General features: G+C 53.6%; 5 protein-coding genes across 5 annotated transcripts; all 5 read right to left on the minus strand.

Annotated features, from left to right (window-relative positions):
* Window positions 1-792: 792 nt before the first annotated feature.
* PG986_001784 (myosin I myo5) lies at window positions 793-2,793 on the minus strand (the record flags this gene model as incomplete). Its single annotated transcript, XM_066838006.1, has 3 exons — window positions 793-1,998; window positions 2,039-2,655; window positions 2,733-2,793. 3 exons carry the CDS (start codon window positions 2,791-2,793, stop codon window positions 793-795), a joined length of 1,884 nt encoding a protein of 627 aa, XP_066706899.1.
* Window positions 2,794-3,698: 905 nt separating this feature from the next.
* On the minus strand, window positions 3,699-5,161 carry PG986_001785 (uncharacterized protein; the record flags this gene model as incomplete). Its single annotated transcript, XM_066838007.1, has 2 exons — window positions 3,699-4,759; window positions 4,813-5,161. The coding sequence occupies 2 exons, from the start codon at window positions 5,159-5,161 to the stop codon at window positions 3,699-3,701; spliced, it is 1,410 nt and encodes a 469-aa protein (XP_066706900.1).
* A 3,244-nt stretch (window positions 5,162-8,405) lies between these two features.
* PG986_001786 (uncharacterized protein) lies at window positions 8,406-9,438 on the minus strand (the record flags this gene model as incomplete). Its single annotated transcript, XM_066838008.1, has 4 exons — window positions 8,406-8,743; window positions 8,801-8,915; window positions 8,983-9,199; window positions 9,377-9,438. The coding sequence occupies 4 exons, from the start codon at window positions 9,436-9,438 to the stop codon at window positions 8,406-8,408; spliced, it is 732 nt and encodes a 243-aa protein (XP_066706901.1).
* A 1,341-nt stretch (window positions 9,439-10,779) lies between these two features.
* PG986_001787 (mannan endo-1-6-alpha-mannosidase-like protein) lies at window positions 10,780-12,117 on the minus strand (the record flags this gene model as incomplete). Its single annotated transcript, XM_066838009.1, has 2 exons — window positions 10,780-11,498; window positions 11,559-12,117. The coding sequence occupies 2 exons, from the start codon at window positions 12,115-12,117 to the stop codon at window positions 10,780-10,782; spliced, it is 1,278 nt and encodes a 425-aa protein (XP_066706902.1).
* A 1,962-nt stretch (window positions 12,118-14,079) lies between these two features.
* Window positions 14,080-15,726, minus strand: PG986_001788 (uncharacterized protein; the record flags this gene model as incomplete). The annotated part of the gene is made up of 5 exons (XM_066838010.1): window positions 14,080-14,621; window positions 14,667-14,707; window positions 14,808-14,932; window positions 14,993-15,276; window positions 15,360-15,726. 5 exons carry the CDS (start codon window positions 15,724-15,726, stop codon window positions 14,080-14,082), a joined length of 1,359 nt encoding a protein of 452 aa, XP_066706903.1.
* Window positions 15,727-16,235: the final 509 nt, after the last annotated feature.

Below are 16,235 nucleotides of genomic sequence, written 5' to 3' on the forward strand. Positions count from 1 at the left end.
GACTAGATACTGTAGTGTATCCAGTGTACACGTACTACAGCCAGCCAAACTTCAACTTACCACTTGATGGGGACCCGACTGGAGGACCGAACCACCTGGACTCCTGCGTCTTACCATACAGTACGTGAGTACCCAGATCACCACCTTTGCCAACAAGTCCACTACCGCGCATTGGGAATTGTGAGCATATGGCTCCGCCTCACTGGCATTGGCAGCATCACCCGCCTTGCTTTCAAGCGAGTCCGGCAACCTCTGCGGGGCGATATTCTGAATTCTACTAAAGAATGGCTCCGAGGACTGATCTTACCTAACCTCCCGGAGTCTCCTTTTGCTTATTCGCCCACAAGTCACACCAAGCTACTTACGTAGAGCCGTTATTACCAGGGTGCCTTCGCTATACCGCAGATGAGATAGCGACATTAGCTTCTCCGGAACATATGTAAAACAAACACGACCTGACAACAGGTTTACGTATGCTATGCTCAGCCCTTGGGTCGGCCAAACAGGGGCTTCAATGTCTACCGTACTTGTGATCTTATCATTATTGTTGCTTTGGTGCTGGCTTGCGCACTGCCTTATCGCTGTATTTGTAAAAACTGCTACTGCTACGTAATGCCAAGTGGACCGTATGGTAAGTAAACAGAGAACCCGCTGTGGAGATACTAGGGGAAACGAGACGTGGACATATCGAGATGATCCTACCCACAGTGGGGAAACCACTCTCGCTGCGATGGGAATCCATAACAGCCGCGATAAACTTCGTGATCGCCGTTATCCCCGTTATCCCAAACTTCAGCCGCGGATGCTTGCTCCAAGCACCTTAAACAAGCGGACCCCGTCAGCATCTCGCTCCAGGGCTTGCCTCATTCTCTCCTCATAGTGCTGTTTCTCTTTCTCGGCTGCCACTTCTTCGGGCGTTCTTGTGTCTCCTTCCTCGAAATCGTCAGCGGTGAAGCCTTGCTTCGACGAGAAATTAACCAGCCCCAGCTTTTCGCCTGTCCAAAGCAGGATGTCGTCGTCGTTGGACTTGTCGTCGCTGGCTTGGCGTGACTGCGTTGATAGGAGTTTCCGTGCAATCTCTCCAGAGCCGGGCATCTCGTTGAAGAGAGACGTATGGCCAACAACCCTCTCAGACGGCCCAATATATTGACGACGAACCTCGGTAAACCCGTCTCTCTCAACCCATTTCAAGTAACCCGAGCCATCGGAAACCACTAGACATGTTCCATGGTTGATCACCGAAAGCAGCTTCGACTTAGAAGCTGTCTGTCGGTTTTTCATCACCGAGTTCAGGCTGACCCCATGGGGCTCTTGTCCCGGCAGCGGGGGCCCTAGGCCGTAAATTTCAAGCGAGCCCTTGGTATTGTACTCCCCACAAGCAACCAGAGTCCTGCCGCCTGTCGTCTCCTTGATCTTCTCGACTTGTGCAATCGAGAGCTCGCCCTTTCGACGAAGTTCACTATCAACACTGGAGAAAGGGTAAGGGAGCGACGTAAGACTGCAGAGCCGGGCGCCGGAGTGGAGAGAGCCCTTGATTGAAGGAAACATGCGTCTGTCGTAGTTCAGAATATTCGAGAAACGCCCCGCGACAAAAATGTCGTCGGAGACTGTCTGTTTGTTTCCCGGTTGTTCAAGGTGTAATATGCTCAATGGATTTGAGTGAGGTAGCGGCGCGTACGGCGGAAGAGGATCTGAGAACAACAGTAGTGATAATCGCCGTGGCGCATTATATCTGTCAAAGTCGTCGATACGCTCTTGGCGAGTTTGCTCAACGTAACGTCCATACCTAGAATCATGAAGATGAATGCCATGCAGGGTACCTATAGTTAGTGGAACTCCCGGCTGGGCGCTGGACATTGTCGTAATAGTCCATTCGTAAGGTTGATCCCCTACGACCTGGAGTGTTCCCAGGTCTACTTCCACAACATGGCCCTGCACTGTGAGATACGAGTCAACAAATGACCTCAGAACAGGCCCGCAATCCGTGAGCCCACTCACCTGCAAAGAAAGCTCTGCCTCTGGCGTTGTCGACACTCACGCAATCAGGGCTCAGGTATGGACTCTTGGAACTACCCATGCGGAGCAACCCGGCCTTACTCTGCTGCAAGATCGACCCTTTCTTCTTGCCAGGGCGCGTTCCTTTGATATCCCATAAACACACAGAGCCGTCGTCAAGCGGGGAGACGGCGAAGACTTCCTCGTCACCATGCTGGTAGACTGCAACGCCCTTAACCTCGATGTGGTCCTGCAAGCCGCCGTCCCTGAGTTGAGGCCGCTCAAACCACGAGACAGCAATGGGACTGTTTCGGTGGATGTACTCGTCGTACCAGCTGATGGTTTCACCAGGAAAAGAGGGGTCCCAGTTGGCCGTGATCTTCTGGATCTCCTTCTCTCGCGCCCTCCTAGAGGCCCACGGGAAGTCCAACGGCGGTGGGGACCGTTCCGTGTCGGGGCCGTCGTGATCTTGCAAGGCTGCGTCTTCGTTGAGAGCCCCCTCGATGACGCCGGGGAAGCGTGCGCCACGTCGGAGGTTGATGCCCTCCAGGAAGGAGGACGTCAAGAGACACCTCGCTCGCCAGAAAACATTGTCACGGCTCAGCTTCAGGAGCCTCCGCGAGCAACGTTGGAGGTGGATAATATCCTTGGTTTCTAAAACTGGATTGTCAAAACCCCAGTCAGTGTTGCTCCACTCCACGTCACATCTGCGCTTGCGACGGGGGCTGGGAACCTACAACATAGGATCTCGAGGATGATCTCGTGGGGGAGAGACTCTAGAGCCGAAAGCCCCGCCATGTCCTCGTCTTGGGGCAAGGTCGGTCTCGGGCGGGCTGGACGTTTGTGTGCATGGGCATGAGGCTCACGGATCTAGGCGATAAAGGACCCCGGGCGGCAGTAGAGATGTATGTCGTATAGATATTGCTGTTACTTCCTTCCTTCTTTTCCAGCCTGCTGGGCTAGCGGGTATGGTATGTGGAGGTAGTTGGAGGTTAGCTAATCAATTGAGGAACGAGAAATCGAGGCGATGCTTGGATGGGGACCGGCTTGGATTCGATTGGACAGAGAGCTCGGTAGGATGTTGCCCCGCACTCGAGTCCCTGATTCCCCGCAGTACCAGCTTTTGTCACCGAAAAAGATAACACTTTGTGGAGAGAAGGGGGTACCTCCTTGCTGAACAATTTCGGCACTGGGGGATCGCGGTCACATTGCCGTCGCAGTGCGGAGTAGGTATGTAGAAGAATGAGTCGACGCGACAGAGACCAGAGGAGGTGCTCCATGAATCGACCCGAGAACACTCTTGACATTTACGTGTGTGCTTGTCGGGAAGGGTCTAGACCGGCTCAAGATGAGCCTGTGACAGTTCTTGCATCACATGAGTGATCTGTGTTACAAGCGTCGCCCGTTTTGTTTCTGTACGTGATTCCTTAGGTAGGTAGGCATGTAGGTATTATTATCAAGTATTAAGTCTTTGTTGCCCAGCCGGTATCCCCTCTGATGGCGAATGTGCTGCCCTTCGCCAGAAACTTTTTAAATACTCGTCGCACTGCATTGCAGGCTTTCTTATTGGATTAGGTACATAGATAGCTTTGGCTCCGTTTTGCACCGGCTTGCCAACCATTGGCGGAAAAGTCTTGTACGGAGGGCAGCACATGCTTCATCAGGGGTTCGGCTTCATTCATGGCTTGGCCCTTCATGGTCCTTCACACATGGTATTTGAGTGAGAAAACGCCACGCTCAATGCTGTTGAGCAGGATATAGCCGCTCTTGAAGTAAGGATACACACTCCAGGATCCATCAAAGGTGGCTTCGCCGCCGACAGCGTCATCTTCCGGACGGCAGTCGAAGTATCCAGCCTCCATGAATCCGCTCGAGGCACCCTCATCGCGGTCGATGGAGCGGACGTCCACGATGCGGAGTCCTGAGCCATAGTTGGACTGGAACGAGACGCCATCGATTACGTATTGGTTGTGATCGATACTCTTCACGGGACTCTTGTAGACCGACTTGAAGACGGGATTGGTGAGGTCCGTGATGTCGACGACGTACGTCGTGGTGCGCTGGTCCGCGGCAGGGCCGTTCTGTCGCGACTCGTCCAGCTCATCGTCGAGCAGCAGATACGTCATGTCGGCGTTGGCGAGCCAACCCTGGTGCGTGTAGGTTGCGCCCTTGTACGTCGTGCGTGAGAGCATCACGGGCGTCGGCTTGCGGCTGACGTCCACAATGGTCAACGCATCCTCGTTGTAGTTGAAGCATATCTCCTTTCCTTGGTATGTCACATGCGGACCTGTGTAAATAACACACTGCGCATCATGCACATAGCCATCCGAGCTCACGCAGCCCATATCTTGAGGCCGCTCCGGGTGGAAGACATCGATCATCCAGAGCCCAGCACGGCATGGCAGAGATCGCGCGGTGCCTACGACATAGATCATGTTCGTCTCTTCGTTCGCGACAACGTTATGACTGCTGCCAAAGGCATCGAAATGGGCTGTAAGCGATGATAATGGGAAGGTAACTGGGCTGGCTGGGTCGATATCGAGAAGTTTTCTCATGTCGAAGATCTGAAGGCCATGGCCTTCCGCTTCGGAGCCAATATAGATATGGTTCTTGATCGTCTTCATGTCACGCCACGTTGAAGGCTCGGTCTGGGTCGGCAGGCGGCCCAAGTAGACTAAGCTGCCATCGGACTTGACCTCGACGAAAGCGGTCCCTTCAGCTTGACCAACAGCACCAAACTCGCGCCCATCGGCAGAAGTCCACCCTTCCAACCAAGTTAGCTTTCGTGTCACACGAAAAGAAGACCGCAAGACTTACCCCACACGTCGTTGCCCTCTAAGACCTCAGTAGCACCCATGTCTTGATGGCGGAGGAAGTCCAGTAGGTCAACGCGGCTGCAGGCATGGCCAGCAGCGGTCCCGTTGACACATGGGGCGGGACCGGCTCTCTCGTACCTATTAAGGTCGTAGGCTCCTGCAGCTCGCTGTGACTCCCTGTGTCCGATCTTTTCCTGCATCATAATCTCCATGGAAACAGCCTGAGGAGCGTTGAAGGCTTGAAGCTGAGCAGGGCCATACGCCCGAGCGTCGATCTGGGCTTCGTGAGGTCGAGCCTCACTGCCAGCGCTCATGGCAGCTAACAGGAGCGACGCAACAGAGGTCTTCATCTTGACTTAGTCTTCAGCAAGACGAGAAAGAAGGATGGCGAGTGGGAACAAGAGCGACACTCGTCCGTGTATATGGTGCAGATTTTCACCGTCAAGTTGGGAGTTACGTGCTAATATGCATTCATTTATCTGTATTGGGTCAATCGGACATACTTATATGCTGCCAGTACGACACCTATTCTGTGCCTTTCTTACGGGCTGCGGGATAATGTTCTCGTTGAATTTGCTTTCTCGTGATAAAGGCTGGGCACTCCATCAACTACTACATAACCGACCCGAGGACCTTCCGCAAACAGCAACGGACGCCGCTCCTGACTGTTCTGGAAAACAGCACAGTCAAAGCAATGGGCGACAGTAGGTGTTCGGGGCAGGCTATCTCGGCTCTGTATCCCGGCTACATGGTGGCGACCGCGCCGAAAGAAATGATAACGATCTTGGCGGCAACCTTGGCTCTTGGCATATTGTTGAGGCGGCCTCAGCGGCAGTTCCGTATGCAAGTTCCGTTCTCCGCATGATTAATATGACAAGAATCAAGTGCAAAGTAGTAAGTTCTTGAAGATAATGAACGGTCTGACCAGGGGAGCGAGAATCGTGACTTGGTAGTTTGATTGTCTAGCCCGTGATAGAGGCCAATCCAACCCGCCACTTTGGGGTTATGAGGATTTGACATGGTAGTGTTTTTTTTTTTGGCAATGGAATCATGTCGCTAGAGTATCGGCAAAGTTCAAACCATCAATTTGGGACAGCATAACCAGATGCTGTTGGACTAAAAGCGCGGCGCATGGCGTGCCCGTACCCCGTACCCGGCTTTTGAGTACCATGGCTGACTAGCAGTATTGGTGCATTCGCTCTGTGTTGCCAGACAAGTCTCGCAGGATACGGCCTTCCGGGTGATCCATGGGGGCTTCCAACTTGCCAAATATAGAAGCTGGCTCCTCGTCGATATCCCATGATTTCTGGGCATCAGGGTTCGTCCAGGTGCCCGGCGACATTAGTAAGCTAGAAACTCGAGAACTTCCTGAGCCGGAAAGTACCGTCAGCCATCGCAACTCGACCAGGATGTTGTTTGCCGGGCCGTCCGAGGGACACCGGGTGCGGGGTCTCAACATTGGACTTGGATAAGATCATCGGGGCGGTTCTTGGTATGTCTTGTCACCTGCCGGAACTGGTTACAGGTCTCCTCTTAGAGGCCCCAGAACAGATAGCTTGCATGAAATCTGACCACTTGCACTTGTGCATGTGTGTGCCAACTGTCCGGGTCCGACAGTATCTTCACGGGCAATTCGGAGAGCAGCTCAGACTTAAACGACCACATCCTCTGCTCTGTTCCCCAGCACATCGCATATGCCGTTATCACCACTGCCGCCGCCGGTGTCGCGCGGTAGGAGATGTGCTAGGCGACCACAGCCATCGTAATCCCGCGACTTGTCGCTGTGTATTAGGGCGAGCCACTCGTACGGCAGGCCGTACGGGTCGCGGTTGCGTCTCTTGGGAAAGGTGACGGAGATTGTGCGCAAAAAAAAAAAAAAAAGAGCGACTTCATGAGACATGGCCAGCCCCTTTCCCGGGCTCTGTCGGTGGCGAAGTAGAGCGCCGCGAGAGCATACATGGCACGCAACATGGACTCGGGCTCCAATGCCGTTCCAAGGCACTGTGTTGGTAAGCGCCTAGTAAGAATTTCCGTCGATGCTTATGCTGGGCCCCTTATCTTCATGCAGTAGTGATGATGCTGCTGCATCATTCGCGTTCCCAGCAGCGGCCGGTCTCGCGGCTCTACTGGTTCGTCCCCTTGATCCAAGCGGTCCAGCAGTGCTGCCAGCGGCAGGAGGTTGGGAGGACGCTTTCGTACTGCTCAAGCATCCAACCACCACCGAAAGGTTGGTAGCGGCTGCGGCTGGCGATCAGAAAAGCAAGGGCTCGCGGTTGTGGCATCCGGGCTTGACCTCGTTGAACTGAAAGCAGAGACGGGTTGGTGAATCCTACCTATACTGGTGGGAACGGTACGTTGAAGCTATCGGTGCCCGCAGGAACCCCCTCTACGCCCACCAGCTGCTAGTGTAAGCCTGTGTGTAACTTGGGTTTATGATGTGACGAAAAAACGGCGTTACACTACTGAACGTTCCCGTCTGGGACTCTACGAGCTAATCCGTCAGGGGCTAAAGGCAGCGGCAGCGGCAGCGGCACCGCTCGAGCGAACCAATCATTCGACCCCCGACCGTTACCGTTCACGAAAAGGTCTTGCTCTCCTTCGTACCGTCTACAGTTACTATTGAATATACAGTATCATACCGTCAAAATCTATTACACAGAGAGAGAATACACATTCAATTTGATCTGTGTTCTCCCGATGAGTTGTCCTGTCTAGAGTCGTTACTGAGGTACAAACCACGTAGATGAGAGTGAGCAACGAAAAGCAAGCGCTGATGTCTCACTCAGAACGCCCGGCCCAGCTGAGAACATCTCCCGTCACAAATGCATGCAATAAGCAAACAACCAGGACACAAATGCGCTGCAATCAATGATTTATTAGGGTGGCGGGCCACCACTTCTGCTAATACCTACTTACCGAAGCGCCCCTGAAGAAGAAGGAAGAACAAAGAAGCGGAAGAGCTTTTCTCTCGACAATGCCACAACCCAGTCGCACTACCAAGGGGAGATTCCACGTGAACATCCCAGTTGTGTATGTATCGATGCATGTTTTCTTTATTTGTCGCTGACCTGTCGGGCTCAACCCAGTATACCAAGGAAGGTACTGGTGTAATGCAGCAAGCACCGCCTCAAGTTATACCTCTCTTAAATTGGCCTACCTGGCCTGGGCGGCTGGAAAACAATCTCCTCGTTGGATCGACTATTTAGGAATTCGGGGAAACACCAAGACTAGAAGCGCAGCCCAACTCATCTGACATCCCGTCGCTCTATTGATCACAAGCTTTGGGAGGCGCTCGTCAAGTCGCCGCACTATTATCGACACCAAATTACCCCTGATTTAAGCTTTACTCAAAATTCTGCAGGGCCCCTCACCACCTGCCAAAACAAGACCTAATCATCCACTCATTCTCGTGAGTCGCAGCCCTGTGCACAATGGCCCTTCGGAGCGTCAGCGTCATGGCTGGAGATAACATGGGTTTCTTCGACGACGTCTACCATCTGTACGCCTGCACGACAGAGTTCTTCAGCGACTCCACCGCCCCAGCAGCAGAGGCCGGGGGTGGGGTCCGCGTCCGCGTCCGCGTCCGGGTCGGGATCAGGGGCCACCACTCCCCAAGTCAAGCCGTCGTCGTCGTCGTCGGACCATGACGACCGCCGCAAGTTCTACTGCGACTACCATCGCAGGAGCATCGTCCACATCCTGCGCACCTGGGAGCGCACCGCGCTGCACCAGTACGCCGACCACGAGGTCCGGGCGCAGCTGGTCCGCGACCTGCGCCGCCTGTACGAGTTCCTGGACGGCCTCTTCTTCGAGGGCATGCTGCGGAGGAAGTACCGCGAGCCCGATTTCGAGCATCAGAAGATGCCGTGCGACCGCGTCCGCCTCGACATCTTCGAGTCGATGCCCTCGAGCTGGTGCGGCGGGCTGCGCCGCTATCTAGGAGTGCGCCGCCATGCCTTTTCCTCGGGCGGTCGCAGTAACGGGGTGACCAAGCGTTGTCGTGGTCTTAGGCGCGGCGGTGTTGGTCGCGGCTGCTGCGGTGGTAGTGGCGACGGCAGTAGGAAAGGGGCGAAGGAGGAGAGGGCAGAGGAAGAGCACGACGTGCTAGAGTACGACGAGCACCCGGGCGCGACAGTCTGGACCAGCCTGCTCTACCGGAGCGCCAAGTCACTGCGGCAGCGTCGGCGGCTGCGCATCGGGCTCGTGCTACGGAGCCCTGACGACGGGGGCCACTATAGCATCGAGCACCTGCTGCGGGCGCTGGTGCACGAGATGTGCCACGCCTACATCGAGAAGGTGTGGGGGCCCGGCTGGCCAGACGCCGATTATGAGGCCTTTGTGCGGGGCAGCCGTGGTGATGGCCACGGCGTGCTATGGCAAGCGCTGTGCTGGAAAGTGTTAGATGAGATCGAGAGCTGGGGCATCGACTCGGCGCAGGGGCTCCGGCGCCAGGAGTCCATGCTGGAGGACCTGGCCCTGAACCAGACCGGCGTGCGGCGAATGCCGGAGGAGACCAAGGCTATCTTTGAAAGTCTGGGGCCCGGGCTGGTATAACTTGAGTATACCTAATGAAAGCGGCCAAGTGAGTGGGTGGAATGGTCAGTGTAGCCAAACAAGTGGGAAACATAATGAGATGAATAATGATAGAAACGTGGGACTAGGGCCTTAGCGATGACACAAAGTTGGAGAACCAGTTCTCGTGTATGATTGACTAATGTTGGATAGAACTGGACAACACACTGAGCTAGGTTGGCATATAAAAATGGCTAGAGGCTTCATCACATTGGGGAATTATGAGCATGCGGCCACTACTCTGCGTGGGCATCCCCCACGACCAGGCCGTGACGATATGCGATAAGAGCAACGACACATGAGCACCGTGTTACCTGTGGCGCCTTTGCTGTAAGTGGATTTGGTTATGTCCAGCCTTTGTGCTGGTAGCCCTTGGGAGGAAGGTCAGGCTGTGGCCCACTCCCCCCCTTTACTTAATAGAACGAAGCTCACCTTATAACGCCTAAAAGGCGCCGATTCTTTCAGCATCTGATTGATCGCCAATTCACCTCGTTGAGTGGCTAGACCAATCAGATACTTCTATTTTTGTTGCTTCTGGGTGGTATCTACCTATCGGTGCAGGTTTCGAATCCCAAGCAAGCCTAGGTAGGGCATGGATGTAAAAATTGATCCTTACACTCTCAAGATGCTGTCCCCTATAAAGCCAGCCAGACCCTGGACTCCTACCCACACTGGTTTCTATTCGCCGAGCGGTACTTAACTAACTGAATTGCATCTTCTTTGCTACGTTGTAATGCTGTCATTTTCCGATCCGAATGTCACATACCTAACAAGCCCCTCGGAGGGAGCACAAAGTTTTCTTTTTGCACTCCTTTCAGATAAATCGTCACTCCCTACTGATCCCTGTTCAATGGTTTCCAACAACAATTTTATTTACTCTGAATGCAAGGTTGACAAGCGTTGTCTCCAAGTGGATGTCCCACTAGCTCATGCGTCCCCTTTTGGCTACTTTAAGTGATGACATGAGGGCATTTCCCTCATTGTCCCACTTGAGCTTTACAAAAGAGCAGGGCAACGCTGTAATACCTTACTTAAATTTCAAGATGCTCAGGCAGATGGACAATACTCCTATTGAGATGATAAAACACAAAGATTCATTATGGACAGAATACTAAAACATCATCAGGAGTCAATCCAAAAGCAAGTACGGTAGAATAGAAACGTGTCTTAGGTATCCCGAGATCTGCTCGTCTATGTGACACTAAGAAAAGCTGTTGTGATACGGGGGGGGAATAGTCTAAAACACTCAAAAAGTTTTTCCTGACCTACGCCTCCCTATTGATAATAGCTATTGATAATGGAAAATAATACACAATATCCATGTGAGAATATTCTGGCCGTTACTCGTTGCCTAGTAAGTCCACTACAGGAAATAAGCCTCTGTAGCCGAGGCCATTTACGACGCCTTGTGGACGCTCATCGAGAACTTGATCCGGGGTTGAGCAGGCTCAGGAGCCTGAGCACCCTGCGCGGTGGCCAGCTTCAGTGGCGCATCCAGGATCAGCAGGCTCTGCACGATTTCGAGGGCGCTGAGCTGGGTGCCGAAGTCCTGCTTGCCGGCCCCCGGGGAGCTGGAGGTCCAGAGGTTACCGCATGTCGAGCCGGAACAGGTCTTGGCGGCGGCCGTGGCGCTCTTCTCGAGGAGGTCGGTGATGGTCTGGCGGACGCTGGGGACGAGGACGGCCGTGCGGCCCATCCAGCGCGCCAGGCTGGACTTGAAGCTGGTGTTGTCGGTGTTGCACTTGTTGCTGGCCTCGCAGGCCTCGCGCATGATGCCGTCCTCGGTGAAGAACTGCGTCTTGGCCGTGTTGACGAGGCCCTGGACCCGCTCCTCCCAGACCTTGTCGCCATTGGTGTAGGCGAACATGTTGGCGGCGCCCATCATGTAGGTGGCGCTGTTGTAGGTCCACTCGTTCTTGTCCTTCTTGGTGCAGTTGTCGTTGCCACCATCGCCGGCGCCGTCGACCACGTGGAAGTCGGCGGTGACGAAGCCGACACCGGTGGACCAGTCCCAGATCTTGTTTGCCCAGTCGGCGTACTTTTGGTCCCCAGTGTATCGCGCCAGTCTGGCAGCGGTCTGGAAGAACCCGCCATTGGTCACGGAGTTCTTGTAATCTGTATGTGTTCATTAGCTATCACCATTCCTTGAACAAAAACTTCAGGATGATTGCTTACCGTAACCCTTGCTGGCAGGGTTGAACTGCCATTTCAGGCCGCCGTTGCAAGTACCAGCGTCCGCAGCCCAGCGGCTCGCGAAGCGGTCAAATGCATTGCTGCTGAGCTTTACCCAGGCCGTCTCGCAGGGTGAGGAGCCGCCACTGGGGCAGGGCAGAGGGTCGAAGTTGTACTCCATGGCGGTGAGGGCGTTGTAGACCCAGTAGGCCTGGTCATCGTTGGCCTCCCAGTTGGCCTGCGAGGCGGGGACGAAGTCGTAGTTCTCGCCGACGTTCTTGGCCAGGGCGTCCAGGAGGGGTTGCTTGTAGGTGGTGTCGTTGGTCAGGAGGGTGTAGTCGAGCAGGCCGTTCCAGGCGGTGCCCGAGAGCCACCAGAACCAGTCATGTGTCTGTTTGAACTGTCCAGTGGTGGCGGCGGGGTCGTAGTAGGTGTTGAAGAGACCCTTGGCGATCTGGCTGGCCGTGTCCTTGATGGTGATATCATTGTCTGCGGCAAGAGTGTAGGCCGTGCTGGTAGAAGCCAGGGCCGCAGCCAGTCCGATTCGAGCAATCTTTCCCATTTTGATGTGGTCGTGTGTTTCAAGCGATGATGAAGAAGTTTAGTGAGCGGGTACGGTACTCAGGGATGCCTCTTGTGAACGAAACAAAAATCGAAGGTATCGAATGTAAAGCGGTGGTGAGAATCGAAGCTGCTACTAGGCAGGAGAGACTGGAAGGGTACGGTTCATGTGTGTATGGCTCTGCCAGCACCTATTGAATAAGCATGAACAGAACGGACAAGGAAGAACGAGAGGAAGGCAAAAATGATTGACTGGATGGTACAAAAGAATGGCAAGGTCAGTCAGAAAGAGCAACAAGAGGAGATGGAATCAAGAGGAACGGGCATTGTCGAGAATTTAAAACAAGCCTACAACCAACATTGAATACATTGAACAATCGCATGCCCCCGCCAAAGCGGCGTCTGGCTGGCGCTGTACGGACGACTTGGTCAGAAAACGAATGATGACCGTTTGCAGATGGATCGACAGGGCCAAATCCGGTCACCCGCCTGTTCTGGCCAAGAGGCACTGGAACAGGGGGTCAAAAGGCACCCAAAAGCAGGGGGGAAGGGGTTCCCATCCGGTCATTCTGGCCCCTTCTGGTCGTTCTGGTAGGCATGTACTGGTCTGGGCAGGGGGGCCGAACCGGAGGACGTAGCGAGCACACGCGAGAGCCAATCGAAGTTCTCGCGGATAGATTAATGCTACGCCCCCAGCCAAACCCGATTGATTGGATGACCAAGAACCGCCAGCTTCCGGAGGGGTTGTGCTAGGGTTATGTAAAATTCAAGGTGTTTGTTGCAGGCGTTGGCGTACCGTACCGCTGAGAGGTGGGCGGTGCTAGTACAGCCAAGTAATACCCACCTGCCACCTGCGTTTACTGCGGCACCACTGGCCCGCCACTGCGCTACCGTCGCTACCATCCTTAGGTTACTTGGTACTTATACTGGCTTAGCGCTTAGCCTCCCGGCCTGTGCCTGGAATTTGGATGCTCACGGGCCCAGAACCAGGCCTCCCCAGTTGCCAAGCTGAAGCCCCCCCATGCGGGCATTCGCAGATGGCCGCCGGGCATGAAACGCTGGCTTCCCTCTTCGTTATTAATAGGTGGATATTTATCCCTCTTGACTCGTGTTGGCCAACATTTGAAGTGTGTGCCTCCTTTCGGGACGTACCTGTAAGACCCCATGTAACCCTCCCCTTGTGCCCTTAATTCTACAGCCTGTTTCCAGCGGCAGTTCTTTTTCTTCCCTTTACGCTGTCGCATGCGGATGAAGATATTGTAAGACATGATTACGCCAGCCAGTCCAGTCGTCCGAGCTCCGAATCATCATCACACCAACTCTGACAGCGACAAATGGCCAGGACCTCTCACAGAGCGTTTCGTGTCGCTGTGCTTCCGCCCGTGTGTACTACAGCTCCTTATTATCCGATCGCTTGATCTTACGTCGATCATTGATCGGTGGTGACGGGTGTTTGGGAACTGACCCCATTTATCTCAGCTTTCTCCAGCATGGGGATGGATGAAGAGAGTTGGCGCTACACACGTGCATTGAACCACATGGACATATGCCATAGAGTGGCACAAATAGCATTGGTCTTTTATGCAGAGTGCATTAGTCGCATAAGCAATTGCCCCATAAATTATACAAGTATACTGATGTTACTATATTCGGCTTCCAAATCGTCTTCTCCTGGTAATCAACATAAGCGAGATGCTCCTACGGCCTAGAGCAGTCCACCGTTTGTCTCTTGTCAGCTCTGTACAAACTATACAGTCATGTTGTCCAAGACTTGCAAATCCTGTACTTACGGATCTGACATGCCTAATTTGTTCACGTCTGCCTGTTCCGACAAGAAGGCCGAACCAGTCGGGGCTCGAGGCTGAATTTGTGACCACTTTTTGTATGTTTTATTTTGGTGTGTATGGTTTCGTGGTAGAAGTACTTGGAAGACTTGCAGTCTTCTTCTAGATATCCAGGTATATTAGTTGGCGTTAAAAAGTATTTCCTCCCACCGCCGCCGGAAGCACGACCCTAGGGGCGTATCTAGCCAGAGAACGACCCTCATCTGAGCGAGCACATCTTCCCAAGTGTATAACCCCAGCACCAATGCGCTTTCTGCCGCTCGTGTTCTGAACCATTGATGTTCTGCGATGTCGACAGAGGCTACAAGGCCCACCGAGACCAGCCAAAACCACACCTCGTCGTATTTGCGGCCCGTTGCAAACAAGATTTCAAGGCCGTTCTTGAGCTGGACTGTGATACCGTTCATCATCACTGTATGTGGAAAATATGTTGGTCCGTGTATGATAAACATATACAGGATCATAGCGTGTCGGATACATTCCGATACTGTCGTAGACTGAGAATATTGATCAGTCTGGCAAGGTGAAAGCAACAGTCTATGAATGATGTAACAGGTCAAATCATGAAGGTCGGTTGTTGATAAGCCCGAGGTTTGCGACTCTCGGACAACTTGATTTAGGCGGGCCAGAAAGGAGTGTATCTGAGGTGCCAGATCAGGGGCTTGAATGGATAGGGGGCTCCGGCTCTATAGGGGCAGAGCGCCACTGTGGTATAGGGCTGAGTCCATCTCCACAACCGTCATCATCCTGGACTGGGAATTGCGGAGAACCTGTGACAACCAGACAGACCCTGGGCACAGGATCATGTTAGTACCGTCCAGCCAGGTTCGAGCAATGCATTACTTACCAGGCAACCATCCGTGCTGTCAAGGGACTTGCAAGCTTCAACTCGTTGATCCCGCCTCGCATCTTCACCATTCGTATTATGCCAGTGATGTGCAGCTTGCTGATCTGAAAGTTTCCCTTCCCATGCTTCATTGTTTTGTACGATTAGCCCGACCAGTCGGCAGCAAGATGAAAAAGAAGTCTTACTTCGATTGCGGCCAATGTGACCACACTGTCCATGGTTGCATCTTCGATGGCTGAAGTGGGATTTTCGACCTTCTGTCTCACGAGTGACAGGGAATCTGCCATGAGCATCTCGGATATGGGGAAGCCTTTCTGGGCAGCCAGCTCATCATCCAGTGATGCTGTTTGCAATGATACGTGGAACAATGCAGGATCTTCTAGCGCAACAGGCCACCATGAAACGATGAATGGGTTGGAGTCCGCGTTGAGATCTAGTGGGTAATACTGAAAAGCGATCTTAGATAAGACTGAGAGAAATGCTTAGCAAAAGATCGGGAAACGAACACAATAAACAAGGAACAGAGATTGGAACAACGTATTAAAATCTTACAGTGATATATCAACCGTTGTACATGTTGTCGTGGTAGACGGGTCCTCGGGAAAGTGTCAAAGGGGTCGAGTGAAGTGATGCTTGTGGGCAAGGATACTATCAGCTGCTCGGAGATAGGCGATTCCGGGGATTCATTCCGGACCGCCTGCACCGGCACCTCGTGGGTGACAGCCCAATCGTGGCTACGAGTGGGAGAGTCCTGAAGCGACTCTGGCGATTGTCCATCGGGAGGCGAGGACAGAGGCTCATTCGTGTAGGAGCAAGTGGCCTTTCTTTTGAGGCAACGGGAACATTGCGGCGTGCGAAGGTCGCAGCTGAGCTTTGACTTGGCGCAAGCTTCGCAAGACCTTCGGAGGGTTCTTCGCATCATGAAGTGGTGCTTCGCGCAGGCCGTCTGCAGAGGTGGTGGGACGTGTGGTAGGCGCTAGCGAGCAGAGCCCCCTACCGTAGTGCTCATTTTGCTGCTGCTGCTGCTGCTGCTGCCGCTGTCATCCCTAGCAATATCGAGGTCACAGAGTTGAGCGAGTAACGAATCTGCAGACTGCTTCCGGAGGATAGAGTGCAATTGGGAAGTTTGGAAAAGACTGGGCCAGCTCAATTGAACATGTACGAATCCAAAAGGCCAATCCGTCACCCATTGGAAAGAAAACCACGCTGGCCCAGTTGGTTCTGCTTACGGGATGCCGGATGTCACACACACACAGAGTCACAGTCTTGCCTGAACTTCGCAACTGCGGATCATTGGGGATGATGGGTGGAGGCCAGGCCAGAAGAGGACTAGACTCCGAGCTTCTGCTGCGAGAGAAGAAGAAAAGAGGGGCCCGCAGAAGACCTGATGAAGGGCAAAGGCAGACTTTGATGAGACTGACAAACCGA

The sequence above is a fragment of the Apiospora aurea genome (assembly GCF_038362705.1).
Source record: "Apiospora aurea strain CBS 24483 chromosome Unknown utg000001l_segment0_segment0, whole genome shotgun sequence".
NCBI classification, from domain to species: Eukaryota; Fungi; Ascomycota; class Sordariomycetes; order Amphisphaeriales; family Apiosporaceae; genus Apiospora; species Apiospora aurea.